The sequence below is a fragment of the Canis lupus genome, chromosome 4 (genome assembly GCF_048164855.1).
Source record: "Canis lupus baileyi chromosome 4, mCanLup2.hap1, whole genome shotgun sequence".
Taxonomy (NCBI): Eukaryota; Metazoa; Chordata; class Mammalia; order Carnivora; family Canidae; genus Canis; species Canis lupus.
In genome coordinates, this window is record NC_132841.1 from 53,624,535 (window position 1) to 53,647,143 (window position 22,609).

The 22,609-nt window shown below is 44.2% G+C and overlaps 1 protein-coding gene across 3 annotated transcripts in view; it reads right to left on the reverse strand.

The window, feature by feature from the left end:
- The window catches only part of CYFIP2 (cytoplasmic FMR1 interacting protein 2), a 123,958-nt gene extending 102,153 nt beyond the window's left edge, over positions 1–21,805 (reverse strand). The window contains exons 1-3 of one of the 3 annotated variants that reach the window (XM_072824361.1): positions 21,678–21,805; positions 3,260–3,399; positions 1,650–1,739 (exon numbers count right to left, since the gene is read on the reverse strand). In XM_072824361.1, coding sequence (XP_072680462.1) covers positions 1,650–1,739; positions 3,260–3,376 — 207 coding nt within the window. In that variant the 5' untranslated portion in view covers positions 3,377–3,399; positions 21,678–21,805. The remainder of the gene's footprint in view (positions 1–1,649; positions 1,740–3,259; positions 3,400–21,677) is intronic. The other 2 variants (XM_072824360.1, XM_072824362.1) reach the window with 2 other exon arrangements.
- Between the last annotated feature and the right edge of the window lie 804 nt (positions 21,806–22,609).

The following is a 22,609-nucleotide window of genomic DNA, read 5'->3' on the forward strand; positions in this document are numbered from 1 at the left end:
TGTTGGATATTTACCCAAAGAATATAGAAACACTAATTTGAAAGGATATATGCACTTCTGTTTGTTGCAGCATTATCTACAATAGTCAAAATATGGACACAACCTACATGTCCATTGATAGATGAATAGATAAAGATGAGGTGTGTGTATGTGTGTGTATATACACACACACACAGTATGTTTTATATATGTGTATATATGTATGTACTACATATATTAAATATATATTATGTATATAATTACATATTATGTATATATGTATATAATATGTATTTTATATGTGTATGTAATATACATATTTACTATGGAATGGAATATTATGCAGCCACAAAAAAGAATGAAATCTTGCCATTGCAGCAATACTGATGGACCTAGAGAGTATAATGTTAAGCAAAATAAGTCAGTCAGAGAAAGACAAACACCAAATGATTTTACTCATAGGTGGAATTTAAGAAATAAAACAAACACAGGGGGGAAAAAAAGACATACCAAAAAATAGACTCTTAACTACAGAGAACAAACTGATGGTTACCAGGGAGGAGGTGGGTTGGGGAATAGGTGGAATGGGTGAAACAGGTGATGGGGATAAAGAGGATACTTAGAATGAGCATTGAGTTATGTTCAGAATTGTTGAATCACTATATTGTATACCTGAAACTAATATAACACTGCATGTTAACTACATTGGAAAAAAATTATATTTTTTTAAATAAATAAAATACCTGCACAGAAAGTGTTCAATAAATGGAAAGTTTGTTCACTTGCCTCATTGAGAATCAAGACTGGCCACTATTTGTCCTTGTGTATCTCCCTCTCCTACATTTAGCACAGTCTCTGCAGGTACCAGGTATACAATATATATTGAATGAATGGGGCTAGGGATGATAAGGCAAGGCTTTAGCATATAACTGATACAGTGAGAAAGGTCCAATGAGCTACAGGCAGAGCCTCTGAATGAGGGTTCTGAAATTCTTCAAATTCCAGGGCTACATGAGAATAAAAACAATGGGGACGCCTGGGTGGCTCAGTGGTTAGGCGTCTGCCTTTGGCTCAGGTTGTGGTCCCAGAGTCCTGGGATCAAGTCCTGCATTGGGCTCCCAGCATGAGGCCTGTTTCTCCCTCTGCCTATGTCTCTGCCTCTCTCTCTCTGCCTCTCTCATGAATAAAGAGAGAGAGAGAGAATAAAATCAATCAAAGCCCAAGAGGCAAGTGGCAAATGGATGATTCCTCACAGATAGGTCAGATACAGACCTATTAGACCATCGACCCCATTTGTGAATGATTTAGACCACGAACTTCCTTGGGTTAATAAGGCGGTATTCTATAGCCACCATCTCTTCTTTTTGAGAAACCTTTTGCTTTTGTCAAGAGACACATTTCCACATAGCCAGTAATCTATAAAGTATAAGACAAGGCAGGATTAAACTGCACATTAACCTGAAAAGCTACAGAAGTTCACGGATATAAATAATGGGATCCAGTGGGGCCCCACAGGCGAGCCAGAAGGCAGGGGAACAGTGTGCCCGAGGCATTGAGAGGGGGTGGGGCAGGACCTGAAAACCGGCTTACGGAGACCAGTCTGAGGCAGGCAGCTCTGGGAATAGCTGAGCACAAGCCCCTCCCATGCTGGCAGGATCACGGCAACTTACCATGCTGGAATGGACGGTGGCCTGCTCAATGTACCTTGCAATGCCTGTGACAAATGCATTCCTGTCCTCGAAGTTTGTGTCAAAGTTAGCCTGGAGGAATTAGAGGACAGAAATATTTGTTTGTTGGAAAATGAGTCCAAGGTGGCTGGGTGTCCAAAAACGAGTCCAAACCGCTGCCAACAAAGGCCACACGTCTCTGTGGAAACCTATCTCCACATTGTTCCTCTGATCTTCCCCCAAGAAACCCCACTCTGACTCACACTGGGCAGGCGCTGGCTAGACGGGGCCCGCATCTGCTTTCCCAGGTTCACCTGGCAGAGCCTTGGAAGTACACGCTTAAACTATAGAAACCTAAAGAGCTGTTAAAAATTAAGGTGTGCATTATTTTCATCCAGAAGTTGCAAAAGTACTCACCTGAGGCTGCAGATACTTATGCATAAGGATGATAACTGCAGCATTTTTGGTGACAGCACAAATTGGAAACCATCCAAATGTCCATTAACAGCAAAAGGCTAATAAATAAATAATAGCGTATCCATACAAGGGACTTATAAGTACTATGTGGTGGTCAAAAATAAGATGGTAGCACTGTAGTATTGCTATGGAAAAATACCCACAATAAACTTTAAGTTAAAAAAGCCAAATTATAGAGCAATATATATACTCTGCTTCCCTTTTGGTTAAACAATATATATCTATATCAATGTATAATATATATATCATATATATGGTAAAAAGGGGTATGTGTATGTATATGTAGTCATAGTTACAGGGAAATTTTATTTTGTTATACTTTTCTGTATTGCCTGTAATAAAAAAGATATTTATGTAATCAAAAATTTAATGTGGGTTAGAAAATGTGAATAAGCCGTTTTGTCACTTGAACCTTCAGGAATATGCTTAAATAAAATCTAACTATTGAATGAAATTACAAATATATTATGCATTCATATTTAGTTTCAGTTAGCAGGCCCAGAACCTACAAAAGGTCAAATATGGCTAAAAAGTTCATATTAACTTATTCTTTCCCAATGTGGCATGCTCACCTGGCATGCCCGGATGGGGGGCTATCTATAAAGTGGACTCCAGCTACACTGCTGTCCTTCCCATCATGCCCTGAGGGGTGGTTGGGCGGGGGGAGGGGGGCATCATGGTTTTGAGCGATCTGATCATGGTTTATCATAAGCTCAGGCACAAGCAAACAATGGTGACTGGCATCCCTGAGCCATTAGCTGCTATGGGGAGCTGAAAGCTCTTCTCACATACATGAAGGAAAAGTAATTACCCAGGCAGGCTCTAGGGGTTTCTAAATTGTAATATTTAATTCATGAGATCAGAGCTCCCAGATCCTTGGTTGGTGCCGCAGCAAGAACAGCAGGGAAGGTATTTGGGGTCAGAGAGGATCAACAAGCCTTCCCTGGGGAGGACAAATAGCCCTGGTTTATGTTTACGAGCTAATCTATTCCTCATACTCAGCTCCACCAGGGCACGAGGGACTCCATCAGCTCAAGACCTTTCACCTTTTAGAGGCAGGCATCCCCCTTCCCTGTGCCTTCAGGGCAAACCCTCAGAAGGGATCTGGAACTCCCTGGTCCTCTGGAAGAACTGACCTGGTACATGATGGAGGAAGGTGGTGGCTCGATGCATGGCTGCTGGTCGGGGAGGGGCAGCTCTTCCAGCAGGTCCACGTTGGACAGGGCATCTTCCAGGGTGACGTGGGTGGTCATGGCTGCAGCTGCTGTCTTCTGCACTGAGGGAAAAGAATGTTAGGGGCCTCCAAATGTGTCTCAATATCTCCCAGAGAATGAAGGGGGTTTTACATGCATCGAGACCATCTCCATCTGCTGCGTCTTCACAAGGTGCTCACAACCTGTACCTGATATTTGAGGATCTCTTTACAGTTTAGAAAGTTTTTTTTTTTAATGTCTATTATCTGGACTAAACTTCACCACCACCTTCTGTGATCAACACGGCAGGTGGTTTACAGAACTGATAAATGAAAAGGCTCAGAGCAGTTATATGACACCCATACAACCACAGTGACTAAGGGCAAGGGCCTCAGATGTACCTGATGCTAGACATGAGCCTCGGCCACCTCCAACTTCTGTTCTGCATGAGGATATGCAGTTCTACTCCTAAATTACCAAACAGCACAAATACACATGATAGAAATAGCCACGATTATTGACTTGATTCTACTCCAAACTCAGTAAGCTGGAACTACAAGAATTCAGACTCCAACAAATTTAACCTTATTTGCAAAAATGGAAGAGCCATGGTCTTCCTTGGTCTGGAGATGCTTTGAGGCACACCAAGTAAATCAGTCCTAAATGGACATTTCTGTGTCCTGGACCCTGGCAGAGTGCAGTGGATTTGATGAGAGCTTCCCCTAGCAGTGAGGCTAAAGGGGATCTGAAGATGCACTTAACCCAACCCGAGCTAACTACTATTTTAAGAACTCAGCACAGAATACTCATTTTTTTAAAGCGTACATGAAACGTTGATAAAAAAAAAAAGATCCTGATTTAGACCATAAAACAGGTTCTCACAAGTTCCCCCAAATATGACATCCTAGAAGTTACATTCACAGATGACCATGCAACACAATTCAAAATCAATAATACAAATCACAGCCAAAAAACCTCCTATACCTATGAAAGTTTGCAAAAACATACTTCAAGGCTACTCACAGCTAAAAAGGAATTCAAATAGAAATTATGAAACACTTAAAATTGAAAGATAGCTGAAATAAATGTCTTAAACATATTTAGCAGAAAGTAAGAAAGTGAAACTAAATGAACCTAATTTTGACTCAAAAATCTTAAAAAGGAATAAAAAATCAACCCAAAGAAATGAAAATGCAAGGACTGATCATTACAAAAGCAGAAATAAATGAAGCAAAGTACAAAGCAAAGCAAAACAGAATAAACTAGGTGAATAAAAGTCAAAAAACTGAGTTTAATAAGATTAACAATAATAACGAGCTGCCCCTTTAGCACATTTGAATAAGGAAACAGAGAAAGCCCACTTCTGATGGTCTGAGCACCCCTCCCCTCCCTTCCCCAAATCCCAGGCAAGCCTGAGATGGGCTTGCAGGCTAGAGTTTTGAAGTGTCAGAGAATGTGTCTTGATTGCTTGTCAGGAAATGAGGCATCTAAACCAGGGTAGAATAGGACCACCAACATGACAGCTGGATCTAGGGGCTGCAGAGTGTACCCAAAGGCATGCTGTCTCTAAACTAGTGTCTCCTTCAGGCTCATGGCTGGGAGGGCAGCTCGGGGCTGAGCAGCTAACTATGCTTCACACTTCACAGAGTCTCCTAACACACTTCCCTGTCAGGTACTGTGGTGACAGCGAATGCCACGTCAAATGAGGGCATGAGGAGCCCAGAGTTATTTCCCCTCTGTCTTCTGCAGGTATTTGACCTCATGGTGGTGGTTTCAGGTCCTCTCCATGCCTGTGCTTCTTCCTACTCTCTCCCCTGAATTCTACGTGTGGCATCCAGTTCTACAGCAAAACCATTTACCAATCAACACACAAAAAATTATCTTCTTTCTTACATTAATATTAAATTCATTTCGTAGGAAGAACTAATAATTTTATAGAGCATAATGATCCAAAGGGCTCCAAAGCCCTAATAACTCTTCATTAATTCAAATAATAATAATAATAATAATTCTTTAACCCCTACACTGCTAAGCACTCCACTATTTCTGGATTAACCTTGCATCAACCCCATAAAGGTAGGTCCTATGATTATTCCCATTTTATAGAAGAGCCAACAGAAGCTCAAACTTAAGTAATTTCACAATGTCAAGTGCTGGTAAGTGTCAGGCTGGGGTTGGAACCAAGGTGTCTCCAGTTCCAGATTTTGTGCTCCCTTCCACGTGCTCAGACTCCTATTGCAAGACTGCGTGTTACTGACAGGAGGTCTCTACGCTAAATCCTTTCAAATGCTACACATCAGTGATTATTGGTCCTGCTTGTGCCAAAGAACTACCGGCACAGTTTTTTTTTTTTTAAGATTTAGTTATTTGTTTGAGAGGAGGGAGGGGCAGAGGGAGAGGGAGATAATCTTAAGGAGGCTCCCCACAGAGTACAGAGCCCTTCATGGGGCTCAATTTTATGACCCCAAGATCATGATGTAGGCCAAAATCAAGAGCCTGATGCTTAATCCACTGAGACACCCAGGCATCTCCCACAGGCATAGCTTTTTAATAATAAAATGCCTGGGCTCCATCTCTAGGACCTTGGTAAGGATGTAAGATAGCATAAGGAAGGAAATCTGGTAATATCTAACAAACTTGTATATGCATTTTATTCTTTGACCCACAATCTCACTTCTAGGAAACTATCCCAAAGATAAATTGATAAAAATGCAAAAAGACATTTGCACAACGCTATTGACTGCAGCATCATCTGCAATAGCAGACAAAAATTTGCAAAATGCAAACACCCCTTAACAGAAGATTGTGTGAATAAACTATGGTACAGCTGTACTGTGAAATACTAGGCAGCAGTAAAAAGGAATGAGGAATCTATCTATACACACAACCATGGGGTGATCTCCAGGATAAAGTTGTGTACAATACATTTATTTAAGAAAGGAGTGATGCACGCGCGCACACACACACACATTAAAAAACAAACAATGAAAGGATAAATCACCTAGTTTTAAAAACTGGCCACCTATGGGGAAGATAGGCTTGAGGGTGTAGAGATAGAGGCAAGAATTCTTTGGATATACTGTTTTGTAGATTTGACTTTGAAATCACATACTTTACATAATTATAAAATAAAATTTAAATTTAAAAAAGCAACCATCCCCCCAAAAAAGTAAGATAAAACAAATGAAGGTATATTTGTGTTAGTTGTTGGCATAACTACACAGAAACAACCTATTCCAAGTGATTTTCACATTCAGAAATTTGATCCTACCATTTCTGATGGGAGATACCCTAAGAACAATGAAGAGTTGCAAAAAAAACAAACAAACAAACAAACAAACAAAAAAAACCTCATGCTTTTTTTTTAGTAATTATATTGGTTAACTGTTGCAGTGCAAAGTAAAACAAATTAGTAATTGTGGAATACTCTATCATTCCTGGTGGTGTTGAGCACTGCCATTCTTGGTGAAAGGAGATATTAAACCAAGTAAACCAAATAGTCCTGAATAGGAAATTGGGTATTAGTAGGAAGTCATCATGTGTTCTGACTTTAAATATACCATATGTATGTTTGTATGTATGTATATATGTGCATTTACTTCCTAGCTCTGTGCACTGAAAAGCCCAGGACGCAATGACCAACCCATGAGCAATGAATGAGTGCCTTTAGTGTCAAGCTGTGGTCTGAAAATAGCATTTCCCACTAAAAGGATCAGTATTTTGAAGAAACAGCTCATCCAGGTCTGGGACAGAAAAAGTATAAGAAAGGCTTAGAGCAAGTTGTCACAGAAGAAAGCAAGGAAGCAGGTCTCTAACCATGACTCCTGGGGTGTGTCCAAGGGACCCAGGAGCCAACCTGAGGCAGCTTCCATTGGCCAACAAAGGGGACTGTGAGCACAGTTAGTATACCTCAATGAAGCAATGTCAAATATGTTTAAATCCATGAAATAATAAAGACAATTAGACCTTGGTTTTGTTAACTTTTGTTTGTTTACTGCTGGAGGATGCCTGTGAACCAAACTTTATGTTGAAAATAGGTACAAAAAAGGAAAAAAGCAAACATTTAACATACCTTTCCTATACAAACTGACCGCTGGATAACCAAATTGCAGAAGAGGGGATGTTTCTCTCTATAGATATAGGAGTTCTTTTTTTCCCCCAGAAACATTGGCAACTAAAATATCCCCATTTTTCTAACCCTTAAAATGGATATAGGCACTGATCATCAACCACTGCTGGCATCACTAAATGAATTACAATCAGATATTATGTGCCTCCTGACGGAAAAGCACACCATTACCTTATGAAGAATGCTGGACCCAAAGCAAAACACTTAAACCCAATCAAGCCTTTGACACTCATTCATAGGAAATGGAGGGGACACAAGAACACATTAAAATACACCACAGTGATGTAATTAGTAAAACATAATCTATGGGAAACTCTGTGGGATAAATGACTCAGTGTCTTCAATAAATAAATTCCATGGGGGAAAAAAGAGATGGAGGGGAAACTATAGCCAATAGGGGACTTGGCAGACGATCACAGTGCGTCACCTTCTTTGGATCCTCTTTCAAACAAAACCATAAGAAGCCAACCATAAGAAAACAATCGTAAAAAAATCGTTTATGAGGAGATAGGAAAATTTAATAGTGACTGGATGTTTGATAATATTGAGGAAACAGTGCTATTATTTTTCAGATGTGATAACAATAACAAGGTTATATTTTAAAAGAGTTCTTATCTTCTAGAAACACTTCCTAAAATATGGGTAAAATGATAGAGGAGTTTGCTTCCAAATAATACTAGATGGGGAGAAAGTGAGTAACAGATGAATCAAAACTGGCTAGGAGTTAATAACTGTTAATGCTGTGTGATGCTTATTATATTTTTTCCACCCAATTTTATATATGTTTGAAAATGTTCAAGAAATCATCAGCTCAGTGTATATAGTATCAGCTTTTATCCATGTCCCCTTCCTTTACCTTCCATGACTCCCACTTGCCATGATCTTTCTTTTCACCTTCCTACAACCTGGGTTTCTTCTGGACTTCACAAGCTTCAAAACAATTTATCTACCAGAATAACCCTTCAGGTTTTTCCTTTAACACAATAACACCCCTGCACCTCCCTTGAAGAGAATCAATAAGTAAACAGCCTACAAGCCAGTAAATTAGAAGTCTTTATTTCTGTTAATGCAACCTTCCTTTTCTCCTTGTAAATGCAGCTTCTCTAATGGATTCCTGTGTTTGTTTGTAGATCATTCACTGCCTCAGGGAGAAGGAAATCAGACATTTTTAACTCAAGTGCTGTAAGTCACTGCCAACTCCACATCAATCAGAAAGAAAAAAAAACATTTTGGGCATTTTAAGCAGTATACATGAAAATAGGCACTTGTTTTCTGGCTCAAGTGTCCTGCCCATTTCGCAATCTTCCAAATGAGAATAATTCCCCATATCCAGTCAATGAACATGTGGCCATTTTGCCACTTTGGAAAAGAAATTAATAAAAATATTGAACAATGAACAGTGCTCTGAGAGTGTCACTTACCAGGCACAGCTGCAGGCTGTCAGGGCAGGCACTGATGGCAAATTTAAATTCAACATCTTGCTAACAAGCTCAAACCCAGCAGCCTGGTTTCACCAAAAGGTAAGAACTCTGGGCTCCAAGGCAATCTGCTTCTGGGAAGGGCTTTAGGGGCACCGTGGCTCAGATGACTGAGGGACCCCGAGAAGAGGAGATGGGCCCCATGAACACCAGCAGGGTGCCAGGAAAACCTGGCTTGGGGGATGCAGGTTCTGACTAACCACACCCTAAAGGCTGCTACTATGTAAGCAAAAGATCTGCATTGTCATTTTCTATTTGACTTTCTGGAAGGAAAGGAAAAAAAGAGTAAGATCTTTTTACAGAAGTGGAATACCAAAGTGTAACAGTTAAGCTTTAGCTATGGACTCAAATCTGTCATCTGTCACTAAGCTATATAACCATAAGCATATTAACTTCTCAAGTCTCCGTTTCCTTACCTTTATGGGGGCAATAATTAATAATAGTCCCAGTCCTCAGTGATTTATTCTGAGGATTATATAACATTACAGAATGTGGAATGCTGCCCAATAGCAGGCACAGAGTAAGCCCTTGGGAAATGTTAGCAGCCGGGTGGCCTCTTTTCAACACAGTGAATGGATGAAGCAAACACTGCAACAGTTCTATTGGAAAAAAAAAAAAAAAAAAAGGAGGGCATTACCATTATCTCAACTGCAGCATCTCAACTCTATAGGTCTTTCACATTGATTTCCTTAATCACAACCACCCTGCAGTTTCGAGAGAACAGGTGTTATTTTTGCTGTTTTTCTAAAGAGGGCATGGTGTTACTGAGAAGTGAAAACTTTCTTTCAAGGTCACGTGGTCAGCTGGTGGCTGAGCTGGGCCAGAAAGGGGTATCTTGACTCCCAGTCCTTTGCCCTTTCTTCTGGACGACACCTACTTTTGTACCTTTATGAAAAGTACCAAGGACTTTACTTTTTTCCCCTTGTAGCTTGGCTGCTTTTTCCCTCATGAAGAACAACCCTCTGCCAACCTGAAAAGATTAGGTAACTATCACCTCTGGGTCCCACAAACATCAAGAGGCCAGGAAATATTTTCGCTGCCTGTAATCTCTCCAGCTGGAAAGCAATTAAATACATACACAAATACAGAATTTTAAAAATTATAAATATGAAAAAATAAAATAAAAATTATAAATATGAGTATATTTATATATACAAATATTATATAAATAAATATGTAAACAAATATGTAAATATAAAAGGGAGGCTTAGACTGTCCCTCTTAAAAAAAAGTGTATTCTTGAGCAGCATTTGACTGAGCAAGGAAAAATCCAAAGAAGGAACCTGGAGTGCAGCCTGCTTTTCCATGTATACACTGGGCATGTTGGAGATTACACAGGGACCCAAGTTTGCTGTGACAGGATGTAGCTTCACAGGTCAGTATTTCCTCTGCAGCTGAGACCCTTCCACATGTCAGAGTCAGCATCTTCATAGGTGTGGGGGCCAAACAGGGACACAGTCACCCATATGCATCTTGCAGGACTTCCACAGATTGTACCAGAATGGACCCTGTGGCTTATCTTGAACAGGCTGGAAATGAAATGACCCAGTGGTCAAACCTTGTGACTTCAAACCCCACTGTGGCCACTTGGCACTTCTTTTAATGTATCGCCTATCTGTAAAATAAAGCCATAGGTTAGGTGCAGCCCCAGAGCTGACAGCAGCAAGCCTCACAGTGCTGCATGAAGAGGAGAGGCAGAGCCATACGGGATGGAGAGGAACTATATGGGCTTGGGAGTCTGGGCCACCAAGCACAGAAGCACAACTCTACATACTTCAATAGCCTATAGAAGTATCATCACTAGCACAGGACACAGTAGAACCCACTGAAGGCTTCATACATTGCCAGAATGATCCTGGGGCTGGGGGAGCGGAGGACGAAGGGAACATTACCTCCTTAAGGAGCCTTTCTGCCTCTCCTACCCTCTACCTGAATTCACTTCCTCCCCTGGCCCTCCTTAAACCCAGTGCGCCCCTACTTTCATGGCATCCAGAACGCTTTATTACATCTTTTACATTTTCTCTCCAGCTCTAAACGCCAAATTCCTTGAGGGCAGGAGCTGTGTCTAACTCCCACCCAGCTCCCAAGCACAGTATCAAGCACACATTCGTAGCTACGTGATGAATTATTCAATGAGTAGGTAGCCCAAGACATCAAGAAATACATAGCTATGTCCAAGATACCAGGATTTTAAGATTGGGAGAGGAGGAAAAGGAGTATAAATAGCAAAAAAAACCTGTTTATGTTTTAGAAAGAACTCTATCAAAAAGGTTCAAATAGTTAACATGTGAGCACTTAAAGTGAGCAGTTATCTCTGAAGTAAATGCTCATCCTCCTCTCACGGTATGACTGGATTTCACTCCTCTTTCAAGGTCTCTCCCCTCTGGGATCTGATTACTCCTTCCAATATCGGTGAGGCTGGGAAATTGGAACCCTCAGACATTGCTGGTGGGAATGTAAAACAGTGCAATAACTTATGAAACAGTGTAGCAGTTACTCAAATTTTAAAGCACAGAGTAACCATGTGACCATGTGACCCAGCAAATCCTTGCTTGCTAGGTAAAGAGTGCTCAATAAAACCAAATCCACACAACATACAAAAAGGATTAGACATCATGACAAAGTGAGATATAGCCCAGGAATGTATGATTGCTTTAACAATAACATCCAAAAACCAATTAATGAAAAAAAAAACAAAAAACAAAAAACAAAAACCAATTAATGCAATAAGCCATATCACGGAATAAAGGACAAATCCTACACGGTTATCTCAGTACATGCAAAAAGAGCATTTGACAAAATCTTATACTCATTCATGACAAAAACACTCAATAAACTAGGAATAGAAGGGAAGTCCCTAAACCTGATAATGGGCAGCTGAAACAAAACAAAACAAAACAAAACCCACAGCCAATATCAGACTTAATGGTAAAAGACTGAATGTTTTCCTAAAATTAGGAAGAAGACAAGGATGTAAGCTCTCTCCATTTTTATTCAACATTGTTTTAAGGTTCTAGCCAGTGTCATTTGCCAAGAAAATGAAATAAAAGGTATCCATGTTAGAAAGGAAGGAGTCAAACTATCTCTATGCGCAGATGCTTAATCTTGTATGTAGAAAATCCTAATGAAACCCACTGAAAAGTATTAGAATGAACAAACATGTTCAGCAAGGTTGCAGGATAAAAGATTGACATATGAAGATCAATTGTATCTCTATACATTAGCAACACACAATCAAAAAATGAAATCAGGAAAATATATTTACAACAGCATCACAAACAATACAATACTTAGGAATAAATTTGACAAGGAAAAAGCACAAAAAGTATACTCTGAAAACTATAAAACATTGTAAAAAATATTAAAGAAAGCACAAATAAATGGAAAGATACCCCATTTTCATGGCTTGGAAGACTTAATAATGTTTTAAGATGGCAATTCTCCCCAAATTGATTCAGATCCAATGTGATCTGAATCAAAATCCCAGCTGGCATCTGTAACAGAAATTGATAAGCTATTTCTAAAATTCATATAGAAATTCAAAACAATCCCCAAAACCAACAAAACTGGAGGACGTTCACTTCAAAATTTCAAAACTTATTACAAAGCTACAGTAATCAAAACTGTGAAAAAAATGTGTGGCATTGGTATAAGAATATGAAACAGAATTGAAAATCTAAAAATAAACCCTGATATTTAAGGTCAATTGATTTTTGACGAGGGTACCAAGTAAAAATTCAATGGGGGAAAGAATACTTTTTTCAGCAAATGGTGCTGGGACAACTGGATATCCACATGCAAATGAATAAAGGTAAACTCTACCCCATACCACACAACAAAAAACTTAAAATGGATCAAAGACCTAAATGTAACAGCCAAAACAATAAAACTCTTAGAAGAAAACACAAGAGTAAATCTTTGTGACTTTGGAATATGTAATGACATCAAACGTACAAGCAGTGAAATAAAAAATAGATAAGCACCTATTTGATTTTACCAGCTTTTAATAGCGTCAAAATTAACTTGACAATTTTTGTGCTTCAAAAAAAAAGAAACATCATCAAGAAAGTGAAAAGACAATCCACAGGATCGGAGAGACTATCTGGAAGTCCTATATCTGCTATAGAATATAGAAAGAATTATTAAAATTCAATAACAGAAAAAGAATCCAATCTTTAAAATGGGCAAAGGAGGGATCCCTGGGTGGCGCAGCGGTTTGGCGCCTGCCTTTGGCCCGGGGCGTGATCCTGGAGACCCAGGATCGAATCCCACGTCGGGCTCCCGGTGCATGGAGCCTGCTTCTCCCTCTGCCTGTGTCTCTGCCTCTCTCTCTCTCTCTCTCTGTGACTATCATGAATAAATAAATAAAATCTTTAAAAATAAAATAAAATAAAATAAAATAAAATGGGCAAAGGATAGGAACAGACTTTGCTACAAAGAATGTATACAAATGGACAATAAGCACATAAAAATTACTAATATCCTTAGCCATTAGGGAAATGCAAATCAAAATCACAGTGAGTTATCACTTCACATCCATTAGAACAGCTATAATCAAAAAGACAGATATAACCAATGTTGGTAAGGATATGAAATTGGAACCCCTATATTCTGCTGGTAGGAATGTAAAACAGTTGCAGCAACTTTGAGAAACAGTTTGGCAGTCCCTCCAAATTTTAAACATAGAGTTATCATATGATGAAGCAATCCCATGCTTCAGTATAACCCCAAAAGAACTGACAACATATGTCCACACAAAAACATATACATGAATGTTCACAGCACCATTATTTGTAATAGCCAAAAAGTGAAAACAACTCCAATGTCCATCAGCTGATGAATGGGTAAATAAAATACGGTATGTCCACACTGTGGAATATTATTTAGCCACAAAAAGGAATGAGTCATAGTCACATTCTACAACATGGATGAACTTTGAAAATCTGCTAAGTGAAAGAAGGATAATATGCTTTTTAAAGGAAATGTCCAGGGTAGGCAAATCAAGAGAGACATTAAGTAATTAGTGGTTGCCTAGGCTTGGGGTGGAGACTGGGGGAAATAGTGGTACTGCTAATGGGCATGAAGGTCCTTCTTTCTGGCGTGATGAACATATTATAAAATTAGTCACAATGACGATTGCACAACTCTGTAAATACCCCATTACTGACCTATATGCTTTAAGTGGGTGACCTGCAGAGTGTATAAATAAATAAAGTCGTTACCAAAAAAACGTGAGGGTTTGCATGAGTACTTGGGAAAACTTTGGGTATAACATAGGCAGGAGTGGTACAAAGAGAGAGGGAGCTAGAGAAGGAGGTGGGTGTGTTTGGGAACTATGATGCTACCCTGATGAGCAGAGACTGTGCTGAAAAAAAAAATCACCCGAGGAAGTGGGGGAGAACCAGAGAGTAACAGACACATCCACAGGATCCCATGGAGCAGCCCCTAGATGACAGGAGGGGTTGGAGCACCGTGGAGCAGGGCCCAAACCTGCACCTCCACCTGCTCCCCACCCCCACCCCAGTTTTGTTGCCCTTCCATCTGTCAAGTCTGGGGCTGCCCCACCCTGGAGGGGAGACTGCTCACACAGCAACAGTCTCTGACCCGGGGGATGGGCTTTGAGGTTTAGAATGAGAACGAGATGGGTGTGTAGTCCTCCTTCCACCTCCACCCTGAGCTCTCTTTCTGCAAGGAGGACATTGGGGCTGAGAGGCAAGACAGGTCTGGGCAAGGTCTACTGGCCAGTTAGGGGCAGAGCTGGGGTTAACACTGTAACTTCCTGGGAAGGTAAGAAGATCTAATACAGTAATAGATAGGACAGAGCTGTAAAAAAAACAAAAACAAAAACAAAAAAAGTAACATTAAATAGGTAGGCAGGAAGGGAGGGAGAAAATTCTACTTCTGCAATAAAACAAAAAAGCCATGAAGGAAAGGAGATAAATCAAAGGACATTGCCTAGCTCTCTTGTGACCATCATTTACACATCTTAATAATATAGATGCTTTAAACACGACTAAGGTTAAAACAGCTCTCCCTATATCAGGAGATGGGGACAGGGAGGGAGGCAGATGGTGTAAGAAAGCCAAGCCTTCTTCTATCACAGCAGGAAGTAAATAGACAATACATAGAACAGATAAATCAAGAAACGGCAGCGTAAGCATATCCTTTCGAGATGTGGAGACAAGTGCTGGAAGAAACAGTGAGTTAGAAGCGACAGCATCTACGGGGAGGTGGGCACTGCTTGGTTGTTCTCATCACGCACCTCTCAGTACTCTTTGATCTTTTTAAAGCATGTATCGCTTTGATTGAAATTTTTATATTTACTTTCAGAGACAACAACCCAAGGCCTCCTTCCCAGCATTTCCAGGGACATCTAGCCAGTCCACAGCATGGTCTCCAGGTGGCCTTCGCTACCTAACTCCCTCGCTGTGGGGCTTCTGGGAAAAAGGCATCATCACCGGCGGCTTCTCTCCACACAAGGGACAGGAGGTCAGAGCAGAGAAGTCCATGTCTTGGGGCCTCTGGAGAAGGCCTACCCTCCTGGTTGTTTACAGCAAAGAAAAAGACCCTGGCAAGGTTAGAAACCTTGCCACTGCTCCTGCCAGCCAGTTCTACTCAGCTGCTTCCTGTGTTGTCAGGGCTGAGGGGGCCTTTCCGTTGATAACCCAACTGGGCAGATCCCATCCTCTTGCAGGCACCGGGGGTGGGGGTGGGGGGCACACGGTCAGGCCAGGGAGGGTGGCCTGTCAATCTGCTCCCGCTGGGGCCTGTGACAAGCCACCATGTGAGGGGCACCAACGTGACCCATATCCGGAGATATGCTGTGTCTCAGAAGCACCTGCTAAAACTCAGGAAGGGAAGCCAGCCACGCTGCATCTGCTGTGGAAACAGAGTGAGACTGTAGGTTCAGCCCCCAGAGCAGAGCCTGCGGCCTCAGTCTCACGGATGTGAAGGTGCAATTTGGTTGTGGCTCACTCTGAAAACTGACTTAGGCCCTGGAATCATATTTTCACTCATTCTAAAAAGGCCATTTCCCAGTCTGTAAAATATGGAAGCTGCCTGGGCAATGGTTCTCAACCATGATGTCAAAACCTCCATTGTGAAGGTTCTTGTGGGCAACTTTTACCAGTAATGGTTTATGTAGTGAGGTGTGCAAGCAATGTACTTTTTATTGTGTCTTTGGGGAGGTTCCAACTGCTCCTGTGCTATCATTGCTTGCATGTGTATCTTTCCCTGTGTGGGAGAAAACGGGGGTGGAGTGGGGAGGGGACTGGCTGTGGGTGTGGTGTGTTGAGCTCATCAATATTGTCGATCATATTACTAAAAGAAAGAAAAAAGAGTGCAAACCCAAAAGCAACTAGTTAAGAATCACTGGACTTGAGACTATCTCAGGGCCCTTCCAACCAGAAAAAAAAAATATGACATGGACAGTAGATGGAGACTCCATGCAAAGGTCTTCTTTTAAGACCATAGTTCTCCAACATGGATACCACACTGGCCAGGATGTTTGGAGTGCCATTAACCTGCCCATGGACATTCCTGCCTTTGCTCCAACTCTCTCCACTCTCCAGTAGACTCTCCTCTCCCCTTCTTGAATCCTACCCTTAACCACTGTCAAGGCCCAATTCAAGATAGGCCTCCTTCATAAAGGTCTGACCAAACCCCCCAAACTTTCATTTCTCTGGATTCTAAAAGTGCACGAAGAGTCTACAATTTCCTACTGCATTATAAATTGATTTATATTTCACTAATTCTTTGGATCACCAAAAACAGGAATGGTCATCCTTTTTTTTTTTTTTTTTTAGATTGACTCATAGCCTTAGTACAGATCCGGGCACATGTTAGGCACATTTTATTTACTTAATAAGCACGATATGAACAACTTGCTGAATGCATAAGCCAACGACCCAAAACACATATCTTCTGGTAAAAACAAATTTTTTAATTTAAAATATTGTGGTCCTCTAAAGCATCATATCTAAGTCAACCTTCCTACTATGAAGACTTTGAAGAGACTTCTTTAGAAAATTCTGTCATGTAGTTTCCACCTTAAGACACAGGTCCTTATTTCTCTTTCCCACATGAAGGTATAACATACTTGAAGGCTGGTGACTGACCCCTAGTCCTGATTTCTTTTCTTGCATTCACACCTTGCCAAAATCTGTCTTAAGGCATCACAATTTAAAAGGACACATTGACTATCTTTCTCAGGTATCCCTTCACTTAACACTGAGTTACTGAGTGTCTTCTATGAGGGTCAGCCCTACAGATTCTTTGGTCTCAGAAAAGTTAAACAATCCTCTCATTCATCCCCCAGTTGATTTCTTATTCCACCCACAGGGGCAGCTGTTCCAAACCTCCGGAAGTCTCCTGAACTCTCCTAACCAGTCCACCACCTTTACTTTCTGTGGAGGACCTCATCTCCTCCCTTATTTAGAAGACAGAGACCATACAACATGGACATACTAACCTCCCTCGATCCTACGAAGAGATTAAAGTCTGAGAACCACTGCTCTAAGATGACCTAATGATGATGCAAACACACAATCAAAAGGCCTATTGATGAAGTCATCACTGGGTCCTTCTTGGGTATCTCTCCAGAAGGTCATGTTTACTTTCCTTTCTCCTTGCACTATTTCTGAGTTGCTGGAAGTCTCTCAAAAATGCCACTTGGCCATAATGGTCCCTGTAAGAATTCTTAAAACAATTCCTTTCAAGAATCTTCCTCTGTTGCCAGGGCCCCAGAAGTATGGCTTGAATGGTCATCTTTTGAGGCACACCACACACAGCCCTTGGCATAATGGCCATGGCCAGGAAGCCAATATCCAAACTCTGCATCCTGGGAGGCGTCCCACACCCACCAACTGAAATCTGAAGTGTCTTTGTACAGACAAGGCCATCCAGGGGCCTTGACAGAATCTGGGAATCACAAAGTGCCTTTCAGTTTCCCTTTGGCTCAATGTTACAGAGAGGCCACAGATTTGTCTTCTTAAATTGACACACAATATATAATTAATAAATTGTTCCTTTAGGAATAAAGGGCAGTCATCCAAAAGAGCCACCCATTCAGAAACCTCTTTCTCTTCCCTGTTTCCACGGCCTTTCTTCTAAGACTGGGATTTATAGACATTATCTCATCTGCAGGCTCCTGTGGCAACAGGTAGGTAACAAGCAGGGCAAGCTGCTTTCCCTGGGCTAATTTTTGAAGTCAGAGAGGTAGTGGAGGATTTAAAGGCACATGGCAAGTCAAGGATAAATCCTGTGTCCGAAGGCCACTGCTCTGCTCTGTCTGCCTGGGAAGTGAAGCATGCCCTTAACATTTTTGGCTGGTTGCAAAATGCTAAATGCACACAGGAGGAAAGTTCCTTCCTGACCTCTGTTTGTGTGTTGAAATGTGAGAACTACCTCTGGGCTTCTGCTCAGTATATTTCTTCCCCTTCTTTCTGCCTACTCAAGTTATACCCACCTTCAGTGAGCTACTCAAGAGCTACTTCCGACCTGAAGCCCTTACTGATACTACACCTTACCACTCTTTTGGTTAACTTTTGCAGGTAAACCTGCAGGGGCTAGGTTTCTTGGTCACAGAGCCAACTCCCCTGGGAAAAGCAAAATCCAGGAAGCCCCTGGAGGTAGGGTTGGGAAGGGCTATGGGTTGACTACACACATGAACCGTATTCTTAAATATATAAATATAATAGCACTTTATTATGTACTAGACATTCTGCTTAACATGTTCATGCATCCCTCATTCAATTAGAGCATCCAGTATTGAATACCAGCTCCTTCCCCACTACCACTGACCTCCCAGTCACTGCCCAGCAACATGCTCTACTACCAAGGCAGGGTCTATCCTCTATGCCCTAGACATGGGTTTGCTCTTTAGAAGGACAAGACCAAAGGCCTGTTACAAAGACTCCAATGAGGTGACTGATGTCTTGTTTCATCAACTACGAGTGAATAATTAATACTTGCTAGTAAAGAAATAGATGCATTGTTATGGTGGCCACATGGAGGCTACAAAAGGCCATTTTGTGAAGCTCTTGGTAGAACCCTGGGGCCAACAGCAGCCAAAAGAAACCTCTTTGAGAGTGTAGGCCGATTCTCAAATGTAGGGACTGGAGCCCTGTACTGTTTTCCAGGAGTGCTGTTTCCAATGCTAATTAGCTCATTGCCTATTCATCACCTCATTCAGCTTGCTGGTCAATGACAGCAGAGAAGGCCCACTGAACACCCAAGAGGGCACAATTTATCAGAGGGTACATGTAGTGTTCTCCTGGGGCCCTTTTCCAGATTTTATTTTATTTTATTTTTATTTATTTTTTTAATGATATATATATATATTTTTTAAATTTTATTTATTTATGATAGGCACACAGAGAGAGAGAGAGAGAGGCAGAGACATAGGCAGAGGGAGAAGCAGGCTCCATGCACCGGGAGCCCAACGCGGGATTCGATCCTGAGTTCCCAGGATCACACCCTGGGCCAAAGACAGGCACTAAACCGCTGCGCCACCCAGGGATCCCCCCTTTTCCAGATTTTAAATTTTAAATGCCTACTTCCTTTTCTGGGCCAGCCTCTGATTTGGTTCGAGAAAAAACTCTTGAACTCTCTTGGATCGGATACCCCATTCTTGGCCTAACGGCTAAAGCAAGTTTTTCAGTTTCTACTTTCAGCAGAGACTAAACAGGGCAGGCTTGGGTGCCTACAGAACTGGTCAGAACTTACCAGGAAATATAATAACGAAGCTTAGTGAGCTGACAGCTAATGCCCCCCGCCAGAGGCTCAGTGTTCAGAACTAGGCAAAGCACTGGCTTTGTAAGCAACAACACACTCTTCTTGTGGCTCAGTAACTGGCCAGGCAGATGGCAGCCAGTACCACTGAATAACTCTCTATAGCAAAGTTTCACCTCCCCCAAGTGGATACTGGGTGCACCACAGATACCTTCCAGTGCCAGGAACCCCTGGACAGTTACACAGACACACACTCCAATGGCATTTCTGCCCCAGCAGCAAACATTGCTGACAGATGCTAGATACTGTCATTTCAGTGACTGTTCCCCAACATTGCTACCCAGTTCCCCATTCCCACTTCCAGTCTACTGCCTGAAATTCCACCATTAGAGATAGCAAATATGTTGACTTAAAGCTTTGTTTTCCATTCAAATGCCTCCCAGCCTCTGTTTCCTTTCCAGTTAAACGACTTCTAAAGGACCTGCTCTGCATCGAATTTCAAATTCTTTTGTATTTAGCTCTTAAGGATAAACATGTTCACTGGCTCCTCTCTTGAAAATAATTTTTGACATAGGAGACTAGGGGAAGCACAGAACATGGAGCTGGAGCTGGAGATGGGAGGCCTCAGGGAGAGTCACAGAGAAAACTGCCTCCAAGGCCTCTGCAATCCTGCCCAGGGATATGGTCCTAGAATTTTGCCCTCCAACATCTGTGATCTCCAGGGTTACCGGCATGGCCTCCCACAGGGCCAGTGCCTAAGGGTAAGTAAGATAAGACAACCTGCCCTAAGAGGGACAGGGTAGGAGTTAGAAAAGAGGAGTATGAGAACCAGCACTCTGATTTGTCCCTCATGCCCGCAGGACTGCCCCAGTCTCCTTACCCATGCCAGGAAGGCACAGGCACCCGAGAGCTAGCTGGGAAAGACCCCTGCCACCTTCTTGTCCTGGCTGGAAGGGGAGCAGATGGCCCATCAGCTCTAGGTGAGTGCTTCGGCTCAACTGGAGACAGTAGGCAAGCAGAGGTCAAAGGCAGGTTCCTGGAGCTGAGGAGGGCCAGGGCAGTCCCAGGGTCCTTTCCTGCCAGGGTCTCCGCAGTACAGAGAACCGTCCTCCTGTCTGACCGTGACCAGGCTTCCTGCCCCCGTCCCCACCCCCACCTCTAAACAGAGAGCACTCCCTCCTCTTCCTTTCCACCCATCCATCGAGGGGGCGGGCTGTCCTGAAAAGCAGAAGCCACAACAGACAGGTAGGCGATCCTCCTGATTTCTTCAGGGCTCAAGAGAAATCCAACCTTTTCCCCAGGACCCGGCGCACTCGTCCCCTTCCCCGTGTCCTCCCCCGCCCACAGGCAGCCGGGAGGCAGAGGATGCCAGCGTAGGCCCGCAGGCTTCCAAGCGGTCCGGCTTCCTCCCGCCTCGCTAAAGCCCCGCACCCCCGGTCGCCGGCGGCCCCCCCGCCCCACCCATGTCGCGCCCAGCGCAGGGCGCTGCTGTCCCCGGCGGCCGCCAGGCGGGCCCACGCGCCTCTCGCTGGCCCTGGAGGAGGGGATGGGCCGAGGCGGCGGAGGCGGCGGCCGGCGCTCCGCAGTACCTGGGCTCCGGGGGTCGCCGCCGCTGGGCTCGCGGCCCCCGCAGGTGTCTCCCGGCCGGGATCAGCGCCGCTCCGTCTCCGGCCCGCGGCTTCGGCCCAGGCCGCGCACCTGCTGCTGCCGCCGCCGCCGCCGCCGCCGCCGCCGCCGCCGCCGCGCCCGAGCTGCGTCGCGTGTCCGCGCCTCCTCGCCCCGGGTCCGCGCCGCGGGGCCGGGATGGGCCGGAGCCGGCAGGGGCCGCGCGGGGCCTGCAGCCCTGCCCCAGGGGCTCCGGGTCCCCCAGGCCGCGCCAGCCGGGGCGCCGCGCCGAGCGCCCCCCCTCGGGCTGGGTGGAGGGGCGCCGGCCCCCCGCGCATCCTCGCGGCCGCACCGGCGTCCCCCGCAGCATCCCGGCGCCCAGGCCGGCGCCCAGGCCCGCGAGCGCCGCGCCGCTTACCTGCGTCGGCGGCAGGTCCAGGCGAGCGGCCCGAGGCTGCCGGGGGCCCCGCGCCGGGGCGCAGGATGCTCTGCCCGCTCCGCCCGGCTCCGCTCGGCTCCCGCGGCCGCCGCGCTCGGCCCCGCCCCCGCCCCCGGGCCCGCCCCGCCCCCCGCGCCCGGCTCGCGGCTCGCGGCTCCCGGCTCCGGCTCCGGCTCCTCCCCCGCGCGGGGCCGGCCCTCCGCCGCCGCCGCCGCCGTCACACAAAGAGCAGGAAATGGCTGCGGCGAGGGGCTCCCGGGGCGCCCGACCTGCCGCGCGGCTCCTGCCCCAGGACGACCGGCCGCGCGGCCCGCGTAAGGGACGGAGGCGGCACCTGCGCTCAGGTCTCGCTCGCCGGGAGCCACACCTGCCGCCGGCGGGGAGGGCGGCCCTGGGCTGCGCTCGGAGCTCATCGACCTCACTATTTCCAAGCGCTCATTTATCTACCTAATATTTATTGAGCAGCTACTTTGTTCCGAGCCCCGTGCCAGAAGCTGAGTATGCACCGGTGTACTGCCCTTTTGGAGCTTCTTACCTACCAGGGGAGATGGGGCACGCATTAACCTGGCCAACGCGCACTGACAGCGGGAAGAAGTTCCGTGAAGGAAAGAACCGGGCAAAGTGATGGGAAATACAGCTGAGGCTGGGGCGAGGGGGCCCCAACCCATTGATTCTGGCCCCCAGTGCCGCTCCTCTGCTCAGGAATACCTTCTCCGGACAAACATTATATGTTCTCATTCATTTGGGGAATATAAATAATAGTGAAAGGGAATATAAGGGAAGGGGGAAGAAACGTGTGGGAAATATCAGAAAGGGAGACAGAACGTAAAGACTGCTAACTCTGGGAAACGAACTAGGGGTGGTGGAAGGGGAGGAGGGCGGGGGGTGGGAGTGAATGGGTGACGGGCACT